The sequence below is a fragment of the Mustela putorius genome, unplaced genomic scaffold, assembly GCF_011764305.1.
Source record: "Mustela putorius furo isolate JIRA1106 unplaced genomic scaffold, ASM1176430v1.1 tig00000421_pilon_pilon_pilon, whole genome shotgun sequence".
Taxonomy (NCBI): Eukaryota; Metazoa; Chordata; class Mammalia; order Carnivora; family Mustelidae; genus Mustela; species Mustela putorius.
The window spans coordinates 3,607,345-3,619,959 of record NW_025421375.1 but is presented as its reverse complement, the minus strand read 5'-3'; the positions used below and the strand labels follow the sequence as shown (position 1 = coordinate 3,619,959).

At 38.6% G+C, this 12,615-nt stretch overlaps 1 protein-coding gene and 1 pseudogene across 1 annotated transcript in view; one reads left to right on the top strand and one right to left on the bottom strand.

Moving 5' to 3' along the window:
- The window catches only part of CCDC171 (coiled-coil domain containing 171), a 299,006-nt gene that overhangs the window by 280,365 nt on the left and 6,026 nt on the right, over positions 1–12,615 (bottom strand). Inside the window, 1 exon segment of the mRNA XM_013063104.2 lies at positions 8,248–8,400. Coding sequence (XP_012918558.2) covers positions 8,248–8,291 — 44 coding nt within the window. The 5' untranslated portion in view covers positions 8,292–8,400.
- Positions 1,516–1,612, top strand: LOC123392021 (annotated as a pseudogene).

Sequence of the window (12,615 nt, the reverse complement as noted above, 5' to 3'; positions counted from 1 at the left end):
ACCACCCTATAGAGAATGCCATAAACACAAAACCTTACACACTGGGCTTCCAACCAGCTTGTTAGGCCCCTAGTTTTAAATAAGAGAGAAGTGAGCTGAGGATCACCAGAATTTAGGAAGCAAGAGTTTAGAAAGACAGAGACCAAATCAGGGGACAGAGAGGAAGAACCCTCAAAGATTATGCAGGCAAAAGGGAACACAAAAAGGGGGGGGACCTCCAGAAAAATAAGAGAAGAACGAATATCCATAAAACAAAAACTGAATGTGATTGAAAAAAAATGAAATATTCCCAGAACAGAAAACAGAACTCTTGGAAATCAAAATACAAACTAAGGAATGAAAAGTTAAATAAGTAAATGTTTAAAAAAAAATCTCCTGGATGCTAAAAAATACCAAGGGAAAATAATTTCCATTTAGAATTTTATGCCCAACAAGTTACAAGGGCATGAGGAAGACTATTTCAGATCTGCAAGGCACCAAAACAATTACCTCCCATGAACTTTCTCAAGAGGACCTAAACTGAGAAGGAGAAAGACATGGGATCCCAAATATAGGGGATTCAAGACAGAAAAACAGCAATGGAATTTCTAGGAGAGTGAAGAAAGGAACAGCAGATGACAAGTGTGACCCTGAGATGAAAGCACAGCACCTAATGGGCAATGTGTCCCAGCTGGACTACTGAACTGGCCAAAGCCTCCAGGAGTGACTTCTTGAAGAAGATGCACACAGAAGACAACAGAAGGCTTCAGGGAGCTGAGTGAAAGCGGTGAAGGGAATTAAGAATACACTTATCTTGATGAGCCCCAGGTAACGTAGAGAATTGCTGAATCACTGTATTGTACATCTGAAACTAATATAACACTGTGTGTTAATTGTGTTAGAATTACAATTAAAGCTAAACCCAGAGGGGCACCTGGGTGACTCAGTGGGTTAAAGCCTCTGCCTTCAGCTCAGGTCATGATCCCAGGGTCCTAGGATCGAGCCCCACATCAGGCTCTCTGCTCAGCAGGGAGCCTACTTCCCTTCCTGTCTGTCTGCCTCTCTGCCTACTTGTGATCTCTATCAAATAAATAAATAAAATCTTTTAAAAAATTTAAATTAAATTAAAAAATAAAGATAAACCCAGAATACTTCAACTGTCTGAACATACTGAAAGATTCATGCCACTTGATTGGAGTATGAAGCTGAATTCATGATAAAATCATAGAAATTAAGCAAACTAAACAATGAAACAATGATCAAATCCAAGAAAAACACTGTACAAAAAAGACCAAAAAAAAATTTTCTAAATGGAGAAAATCAACTGGAAAGTTTTTAAAATTATAATAATGTAAACATGAAAAACTAAATATAGAGAGGACAGAAAAAGGAGGGAAGCATGAATGAAAACTAAATCATGATCTCTTGTAGTGTGGGCAGTCAGTAGAATAACAACTAAACCTGAAAAATCAAATAGCAACATAAAAAAAAATTTTGAGAGCTTTAGATCTTAAAAATCATTTCAGAATGGTGACAGTGCTGGCTTTGGCAGCACATATACTAAAATTGGAATGATACAGAGATGAGTTTGGCCCCTGCACAGAGTATAGTGACAGATGGCAGCCCCACTTTTCGTGAGCATAGCGTAACACAGACTTGTTGAATCACTATCTTGTACTGAAATTGATGTATCATTGTGTGTCAACCATAGCTCCGTACAAAAAACACAAAATTTTTAATAAATTAAATCAAATTAAAAATAATATTTTAAAATAAAAATCATCTCAGAGTTGAAAATGACTGTTTCTAGAGATCAAGAGGGTAATTTGTGACAAGCAAATCAGCACTGCTATTTTTCCTAATGTCAGTGAGTAAGCCTTTCAGAACATGAGATTGTTTACATAATTATTTAAGATAATTTTTGAAGATAAGACTAAAATAAAACAACACAGAGAAACAATGAAACCAATAGTTGGTCCTTTAAAAAGATCGACAAGCACTCAGATCCACTGAGCACCTGGGTGGCTCAGTGGATTAACCATCTGTCTTCAGCTCAGGTCATGATCCCAGAGTCCTGGAATCAGGCATCTGAGCACAGGCCCCTTGATCAGCAGAGAGCCTGCTTCTCCTTCTCCCACTCCCTCTGCTTGTACTCTCTCTCTCTGTCTTACAAATAAACAAAATCTTTACAAATAAATAAACAAATATGAAAAAATCAACAAACTTACTAAGCCTTTGGCTAGATTGACAAAATGAGAGAAAAGATTCAAATTATAAAAATAAAGAATGAGAGAGGAAATGACACTACCAACCTAGAAGGATTATAATAAACACTATGAACAACTTTATACTGACAAGTTAGACAATGTAGATCAAATGGACAAATTCCTAGAAAAACTGACGTTATCAAAATTAACCCCAAAAGAAGCAAAATCTGAATAGATCTATAAGAGCTAAAGATATTGGATTAATAATTTTACAAATCTAAACACAAAGAAAACTCAAATCCATATGGCTTCCCTAGTAAATTCTACCACACAATCCTCACTTTAGAAGAGGTGGAGACACTCCCCAGCTCATTCTATTAACCCAGATTACATAAGATCAAAGTGAGTCAGCACAAGAAAGGAAAACTACAGTCCAGTATCCCTCACGAACAGAAATGCAAAAAATCCTCAACAAAACATTAGCAAACCAAATCCAACCACATCTTAAAAAGATTACACAACATGACCTAGTGGGATTTGTCCCAAAAACAGAAAATTGATTTAATTTCTGAAAATCAATTGATGTAATATACCATTTTACTAAAATAAAAAATAAAAATTACATAATCATCTCAATAGATACAGAAAAAGCACTTGATAAAATTCAACATTGATTTGTGACTTTTTAAAAAATGCAACAAACTAGGAATTCAAGGAAATTCACTTAATCTGGTAAAAAGCTTCTATGAAAAACTTACAAGTGGCATACTTATTGGTGAAAGACTGAAAACTTCCCCTAAGACTGGGAACAAAACAAACCTGTCTACTTCTATTTGAGACTGTACTGGAGGAGGGAGGGAGGAAGGAAGGAAGGAAGGACGGACAGATGAGCAGCCATATATATATTAGAAGGAAAGAAATAGAACTATCCTTTTTTTTTTTTTTAAAGTAAGCTCTATGCCCAATGTAGAGCTTAAACTCACAACCCCATGTTCTACCAACTGAGCCAGCCAGGCTACTCAAAAGTAAAACTCTCCTTAATTGCAAAGGACATGATCCTGTAAAAATATCTTAAGAAATTCATTAAGAAACAAAAACACTGGGGGCGCCTGGGTGGCTCAGTGGGTTAAGCTGCTGCCTTCGGCTCAGGTCATGATCTCAGGGTCCTGGGATCGAGTCCCGCATCGGGCTCTCTGCTCAGCAGGGAGCCTGCTTCCCTCTCTCTCTCTCTCTGCCTGCCTCTCCATCTACTTGTGATTTCTCTCTGTCAAATAAATAAATAAAATCTTTAAAAAAAAAAAAAAAAAGAAACAAAAACACTGGAACTAAAACAATAATTTCAGCAAGGTCACAGAATGTAAAATCAATATACAAAAATCAATTATATTTCTATATATTAACACCAAATAATTCAAAAATGAAGTTTAGAAAAATAATTCCATTCACAATAGCATCAGAAAAATAGATTTAGAGGGAGTCTGGGTGGCTCAGTGGGTTAAGCCTCTGCCTTTGGCTCAGGTCATGACTTCAGGGTCCTGGGATTGAGCCCCCATCAGGCTCTCTGCTCAGCAGGGAACCTGCTTCCCCCTCCCCCTCTGCCTGCCTCTCTGCCTACTTGTGATCTCTATCTGTCAAATAAATAAATAAAATATTTAAAAAAAAAAGGAGACATGTAGCTCATTGTACCATACTTGAGACTCTAGAAATAAACTTATATACATTTGGTCCATTAATTTTCAACAGAGGTGTCAAGACAATTCAGTGGGGGAAAAACAGTCTTATCAACAAATGGTGCTGATAACAACTGGATAAAAACATTAATTTAGACCCTCACCTCATACCATACATAAAAAGTAACTTAAGGAGCACCTACGTGGCTCAGTCAGTTAAGTGTTGGACTCTTGATTTCGGCTCAGGTCATGATCTCAGGGTCATGCTTAGGTTCTCCCCCTCTGTCGCTTTCCTCTCCATCCCACCATGATCACTTAGAGATGCACTCCCTCACTGAAATAAATAATTTTTTAAAGAGTTTATTTATTTGAGAGAGAGAGCGCGCACGTGCGCAAGCATACACACGCAGGGGGCATGGGCAATGGCAGAGAACAAGCAGACTCCCTGCTGAGCAGGGAGCCAGATGAAGAAGAGCTCAATCCCAGAACTCTGGGATCACAACCTGAGCCAAAGGCAGACACTTAACCAACTGAGCCAACCAGGCTCCCCTAAAATAAATAAATCTTTAAAACAAAAAGATTCTCTCTCCCTCTCCATCTGTCCCTCCCCCAACCCCCTACATGTATGCTTGCTCTCTAAAAAAAAAAAAAAAAAGTTAGTTCAAATGAAGCATAGACCTAAATGTAAAAACTGAAATTATAAAACTTCTAGAAGAAAACATAGGAGAAAAATCTTCATGACCTAAATTTAGGCAAAGATTTCATAGATACAAAACCAAAAGCACAATCCATAAAGGAAAAGAATTGGAAGGGCACCTGGCTGGCTCAGTCGTCACAACATGTGACTCTTGATCTCAGGGTCATGAGTTCAAGGCCCATATTGGGCATGGAGTCTACTTAAAAGAAAAACAGAAAAAAGAAAAAAATTGGACTTTATAAAAATTTAAAGTATTTGCACTTCTAAAGACATTATTACAAAAATGAAGACAAGCCAATAAATGGGAGATAATATATGTGCAAGTATATATCTGATAAAAGACAAAATACTTGTATCCAAAATATATTTTTAAAAAATGCTTAAAGCTCAACAGCAAAAAGACAACTAATTTAAAAATGAGCAAAAGGGGCGCCTGGGTGGCTCAGTGGATTAAGCTGCTGCCTTCGGCTCAGGTCATGATCTCAGGGTCCTGGGATCGAGTCCCGCATCGGGCTCTCTGCTCAGCAGGGAGCCTGCTTCCTCCTCTCTCTCTCTCTCTCCGCCTGCCTCTCTGCCTACTTGTGATCTCTCTCTGTCAAATAAATAAATAAAATCTTTAAAATAAAATAAAATGAGCAAAAGATCTGAATAGGCTTTTCACCAATGAAGATATACAAATGGCAAAAAAATCACATACGAAGATGTTCAACATCATTACTCATTAAAAAAATACAAATTAAAATTACAACATACCGCTTCATACTCACTAGAATGGCTATAATAAAAGTCAATAAAAAAAATTAAATCACTAGATTGTATACCTGAAACTAATATGGTACATTATGTTAATTACACTGGAATTAAAAGAATTTTTAAAAAAAAAATCAGAAAATAACAAGTGTTGGCAAGGATGTGGAGAAACTAAAGTCCTTGTATATTGCTAGTGGGAATGTAAAATGGTCCAGGCACTTTAGAATACAACCAAGAGTTTCTTTCTTTTTTTTTTTTTTTAAGATCTTACTTATTTATTTGACAGAGAGAGAGATCACAAGTAGGCAGAGAGGCAGGCAGGCAGTGGGGGGAGCTGAAGGCAGAAGCCTAGCCCACTGAGCCACCCAGGCACCCCATCCTTTTTTTTGTTTGTTTAAGATTTTTTTTTTATTTCTTTATTCATAAGAGGCAAAGAGAGAGGCAGAGGAAGAAGCAGGCTCCCCACTGAGCTGGGAGTCTAATGTGGAACTTGATTCTAGGAGCCCGGGATCATGACCTGAGCCAAAGGCAGACACTTAACCATCTGAGCCACCCAGGTGTCCCAACCTAGAAGTTTCTTAAAAAAAAAAAAAAAAAAAAAGTAGCATAAATGTTCTGTACAATGAAGTAATGCAAGAATCTACCCAAGAGAAATGAAACCATCTGCACACAAAGGCTCGTACATAAATGCTCAGAGCAGCATTATTTATAACAGCCAAAAAGTGGAAACCACCTAAATGGCCATGAGCTGATGAGTGGGTAACCAGAATGTGCTACAGCCATACAACAGAATACTACCCAGCAATAAAAAAGAAACAGTACTGATACCTATTAACAACATGATAAACCTGCAGCACATGCCTAGTGAAAGAAGCCAGACACAAAAGACCTCATACTGTATGATTCCATGTATATGAGTTGTTCAGAAAAGGCAAATCTACAGACAGTAAATTATTGGTAAATAGCAAAGTTTAACTTCATTTACCAGATTCTAAAATTCTAAAGAGCAATTTAGTCATTAAAAATCAGGACAGACATGATCCTGGGGTCCTGGGATCGAGTCCTGCGTCAGGTTCCTTGCTCAGCAGGGAGCTTGCTTCTCCCTCTGCTTGCCGCTCCCCCCTGCTTGTGTGTGCTCTCACTCTCCCTGACAAATAAATATATAAAATATTTAAAAAAAAAAATGAGAGATACTTGTATGGCAAGATGTTCCCTCCAAAAATGAAGACATTTTTACTGAAGTCAAAAGTTTATATTTTATTCACATATTTCATACCTTGCTCCAGAAAGGACTGAAGGTAGCTTCTAAAGATAGGTGGAAAATGTTTCTGTGGCAAATCCTATTTATAGGTGAAGTACATGTTAGTCATGGTCCTTGCCCCACCCACACATCCTTGCTGAAAAGGGAGTCTAGATCAGTTCTTCTCAAACTAAGTAGGAGAAAGGACTCTTCTCCCCAACAAATGGTGCTTTTGTAAAATATATTTAAAATGACTAAAATAACTATCTTTAAAATGACTAAACAAGAAATTTTTTTATTAACATACAATGTATTATTTGTTTCAGGGTTTCTGTGATTCATCAGTCTTACATAATTCACAGCACTCATCACATCACAGCACATACCCAATGCCCACCCCCCAGCCACCTCATCCCTTCCACCCCTCCCCTCTGGCAACCCTCAGTTTGTTTCCTGAGATTCAGAGTCCCTTATGGTTTGTCTCCCTCTCTGGTTTCATCTTGTTTCATTTTTCTCTCCCTTCCCCTATGATCCTCTGTTCCTCTGTCTTGTTTCCCAAATTCCTCATATCAGTGAGATCATATGATAATTGTCTTTCTCTGATTGATTTATTTCACTTAGCATAATCCCCTCTAGTTCCATCGACCCCATTGCAAGTGGCAAGATTTCAGCTTTTTTGATGGCTACATGGTATTCCATTGTGTGTATATACCACATCTTCTTTATCCGTTCATCTGTTGATGGACATCTGGGCTCTTTCCATAGTCTGACTATTGTGGACATTGCTGTTATAAACATTGGGGTGCAAGTGCCCCTTTGGATCACTACATTAGTATCTTTGGGGTAAATACCCAGTAGTGCCATTACTGGGTCGTAGAGTCTATTTTCAACTTTTTGAGGAAACTCCATGCTGTTTTCCACAGTGAACAAGAAATTGTTTTGAAAAGAAATTTTAAAAAGAGATAAAATGCAACCCCAAGTGTTTTATTACTAGATTTAACAAACAGAAAATTATTCTGCTACATGATTATAAAAATTTCTAAACATTTTCGATTTCTGTATTTAGTTCTTTGTAAACCAAAACACTTCAGACTACACTCTCTGAATTGGCTCAGTTTTACATTCTAGACTCAGAGTTTTCTATTTTTCACATCAGAGGTGAATCAACCCAAAGCAGGCACCTCACCCAAAGGCAGACATCAAGGGTACAAAAAAGAGGAACAGTGGCAATTCTTGGAACATAAACTCTAAGTTCAAGAGCAGTGGAACGGGAGCTAAAACCCAAAGAAAGCCTCAAGAGGAGCCATGAACTACCGTTGGGGCGCGAGTTAGAACAACTGGAGTCACAGAGATTAGGGCAGGCCAGAGTAATGGCCACACAGAACTGGGAATAAGCAAAACCATGAGAAGGAGAAAAGACTGGAAAAGGAGAGAAGAATAAGCGGTTCTCTAAGTGCAGGAGAAAGTACATACACTGACTTTCAGGGATGAATTAACAAAGGAGCACACATCACAGCATACAGTCCCTACATCCCGTTCCTGTTGCTGTGACGCATCCTGCCTGCTCCTCCAGGCACCTGAAACTTTGGCCTCCCTTAGCACACCCCGAGAATTCTTACAATCAGCACCCCCAACCACGGCCTACTCCCGGCTACCCACAACCCAAAAGCACTACCCGACTACAGGAAAGGACTGGCGGCTTACCCTTGGGCGTCACTGGGGGCATTACTTGAAGCGTTTAAACTCATGGTAAGTCTCTTCCAACTCTCAGCCCACTGTTTATGAGTCGTGTGCTTCGTTATTGAGGATTACACCTGTTCCAGATGTCTGTTGCTTACAAGTTAGGTGGGCTGAAGTCTGTTAAAATAGTAAACAATGTAACAGTGAGTTGTATGAGTTATAATAAGAGTCCTGAGACTATGAGTGATTTTTGTCTTTTCATTCATCTTACTTACTTGTATTTTTTTTTCAATTTTATTTATTTGAGAGAGAGCATAAGCAAGGAGGAGAAGGAGAAGCAGACACACCACTGAGCAGGGAGCCCGACACCAGGCTTGATCCCAGGACCTGAGGGGAAGGCAGACACTAAACCAACTGAGACACCCACACCCACCTTGCTTGTATTTTTAAAATTATTTTATAACAAACATGAAAACATTTAAAAACTGTTTCTTTTTTTTTTGTATTTTAATTTTTTATTTTTTTATAAACATATATTTTTATCCCCAGGGGTACGGGTCTGTGAATCACCAGGTTTACACACTTCACAGCACTCACCAAAGCACATACCCTCCCCAATGTCCATAATCCCATCCCCTTCTCCCAAACCCCCTCCCCCAAGCAACCCTCAGTTTGTTTTGTGAGATTAAGAGTCACTTATGGTTTGTTTCCCTCCCAATCCCATCTTGTTTCATTTATTCTTCTTGTATGTTTCTTTTTTTTTTTTAAGATTTTATTTATTTGACACAGAGAGAGAGAGCACAAGCAGGGGGAGCAGCAAGAAGAGAGAGAGGGAGAAGCAGATGCCTACTGAGCAAGGAGCCTGATGCAGGGTTGTGATCCCAGGCCCTGGAATCACTACTGGGCCAAAGTCAGCTGCTTAGCTGAGACACGCAGGCACCCCTGATTTCTTTTAAAAAAAAGATTAGAAGCAAAAATGACAAAATGTTAAAAAGATATTCCTTCTTATACAAACAAAATTCTATTAGATATTTTAATTTCTCAAATGAAGAGAAGAATTTTTCTTTTTTTCAAGATTTTATTCATTTATTTATTCAATAGAAAGAGAGCACAAGGTGGGAGAGGGGCAGAGGGAGAGGCAGACTCGCCACTGAAGAGGGAGCCCCACATGAGCCCCAATCCCAGGACCCCAGGATCATGACCCGAGCCTGAAGGCAGATGCTTAGCCAACTGAGCCACCCATGCCCCAAGAAAAAATGATCTTAATAAAATAGTGACAAATTAATCTTGAACTAGAAAAGGAATGTAGAGCCTATTTCTAGAGAACAGAACGCAGTTTGAAAGAAAATGAAATCCAGGGACATTTTTAAGTCCCTAAAGCCATTTTCATAAATGATATATTTTTAATGCAATGCTACAATCAATGAGACCAAAGTACTTCCCACAAATGATCTCATGGTAATTTTCAAAGTCCTTAAGTTAATGATCAAGGAGGAATAAGGAAATAAGGAATATGGAAAGAGGAGAATAGTTGTCATTTACACTGGTCTGTCTAGAACTTTCTTCTATGGGAGGTACTCCAAATTACACAAAGCTAACCATTTAAAGTAAGTTGCTTTTATACACACACACACAAACACATAAACACACACACGTGTGTGTGTATATATGGTATGAAGGAATCTCTGAGTGAATATTTTAAACAGAGATAACAAGGATTAAGTTCAGACTGACACAAATATCAAGATCTCACAAGCATCTCTTGGTATTCCTAGCAGAACTCCAATAGCCTAAGAAAGATCATAAGCTTTAGATTCAGAGGGATCTGAGTTAGAATGCCTTTAAGTATCTTCCAAGTATGTGGTCATGGGCAAGTCATTTACACTCTCTGCACTGATTTCCTCAACCATAATAAGGGGATAATTACATCAATCTCATATATTTGACATTTAAGTAATATATACAGCATTATACAATGCTCAGTCATTATAAGTTTCTATTACTAAATAGGAAACCTCCAGGAAAATATTATAGTCCCTGAAGAAGGGAGTAAGTAATACTTAAGGTGATTTGGTCTAGGTGAAAGATGTATCAAAAGAATTATTTAGTAGAATTACCAGTGTACAGGGATATCTAGAAGACAAAAAAAAAAAGCTAATTCTCTCTCCCTGCTCCTAATAAACCCTCAAAGATGTCACTGAAAGAAAAGGGACTCAAGCCAACCAAGATGGAGACAAGACCAAGGTGCTACAAACTGAGTAATGATTTCTACAGACAGACACCAACAGATCTTTGAAACAGTGAGTTAGCAGATACTAGAATACTTTGCCCCAGAACAAAGAAGATGGAGTTTTTACCAAGATAGAGGGAAAAATCCTATTTCTCTAGGGACCTGAAAGAATAAGTTTGGAAACAGTGGTAGACAAACATACCACTGTCGATTGATTGAGCACCTAATATAGTGAATCCTGATCCTTACAACACTGCAATGTAAAAACTATCCTACCTGAGGTTTATTGTCCTCATTGCAATTACGGAAACTCATCTGATTCAAAAAGGCTAAATGACTTGCTTATGGCCAGTTTGCTACTAAATGGAGGATACTAAAGACTCAATCAAGCTCTTCTGATACTGAATCCCAGAGTCTTTTCACTTTACCACCATACTCCCAAAGATCAGACTCCAGAAAAACTGTCTTCAGAATGGAAGTTAAAGAATTAAAACTTAGAATGGAGTCCCGGGCTCAAAAAGCATGTTTGTAAAATGTTTCTACTTTTATGCAAAAGATTAAACACACACGGGTATGCATATGTGTCACAATAGGCACAAACAGAATCTCTCACCCACAAGAAAAGAATTTACATAGATAGGATTTTAATAATGTCTGTTGTGTTTTGTTTTGGCTTTATTTGGGGTAGAAAAGTGTGGGAAGAGGTAGTTAACCAAATTTTAATAAAGTTGTTTCAATAAAGCTAAACTGAAGAGAATCTTTTTTTTTTTTTTTTATCATTTTGGTAGCTAACATCTTCAAATGGCAATAGTCTTCTAGAGAGAAAAGTGTCTTCTATGGCTCAGGAGCAAGTTTCATCAATTTCCAGATCACTGACACAGATAATGTGGTAGACAGATGGTCCCCACAATCTTGGCCCCCACTGGCATTTTTCTCTCGTTCTGTGCGCAGAACCTGTGACTTGCTTCTGACCAACAGAATATGGCAAAGGGATGGTGATATGTCACTCCCATGATTATATTATGTTATGTAAGACTCTGTCTTGAAAGACCAAAATGACAATCTCCTGCGGGGCATGAAGAAGCAAAATGCCATGCTGGGAACCACCTACAGAGAGGGCTACAGAACTGAAACAGCAGGCAGCCTCCACCCCGCAGCCAGCAAATAGCTAGATGCCTCAGTCACACAGATGCCAACAGGACACAAATTCTGCCAACAATCGAAATAGGCTGCGAAGTGGATTCTTTCCAGTCAGACCTCCAGATGAGAACACAGCCCAGCCAGCACCCTGACTGCAGCCCGGTGAAACGCTGAACAGAGGATACACCTAAGCTGTGTCTAGATTCCTGACTTGGGTGCTGTTTCAAGCCATTAATTTGTGGTAATTTGTCCCACACCAATAGAAAACTAATATGGGGCGGGGTGGGGGGGAAACAGGCGTCTGGCTAGGTCAGGCTGAAGAGGATGCGACTCTTGATCTCAGGGTCGTGAGTCTGAGCCCCACATTGCATATAGCGATTACTAAAAAATAAATAAACTTCAAAAAAATAAACTAAAATGGATAAGAAATTTGAAAATACTCTTGTGGGGTTAAGAAGAAAAAGAAGTTGAGAGAGAAGAAAGGTACAAAAATGAGTTCTCACATCAACCCTGCCTACATGTGACTTTCATAAAGTCATTATTCTACAATTTATTAATTTAAATGAGGGACATTGTAAAAACTATCTAAGATAATTAGAGAAACTAGAAAATCTAATTTACATTTCTGTTTACAACAAAAAGCTACAAAATACAAATGAATAAGGGCAAACCACCAACAGCCACAAAACCTATATGGGAGCCACATGTAAGGAGGAGAAAGCAGAGTATAGAAATAACAAGGCTACATCTGAAAGAACACCAAAAAGAGCCAGCAGATATTCAGTGGGGAGCACTGCAAGCCAATCTGGGAACAGCAGATGAATCTGGGAGAAGTCTGCCCGTTCCACAAGTCAGCATGCCCTACAGGCATACGGTAAGAAAGTCTTGAAAGGGTTGGTACAGTCCAGCTTATGAACCCTCGGATCTGACCTGCCAAGGTCGCTTTCCTGGACAGAGGCCCCCACTAAAGAGAAAGTACAAAGAATGGAATCAAAACCGAGCAGGATAAGGGAAATAAAGAC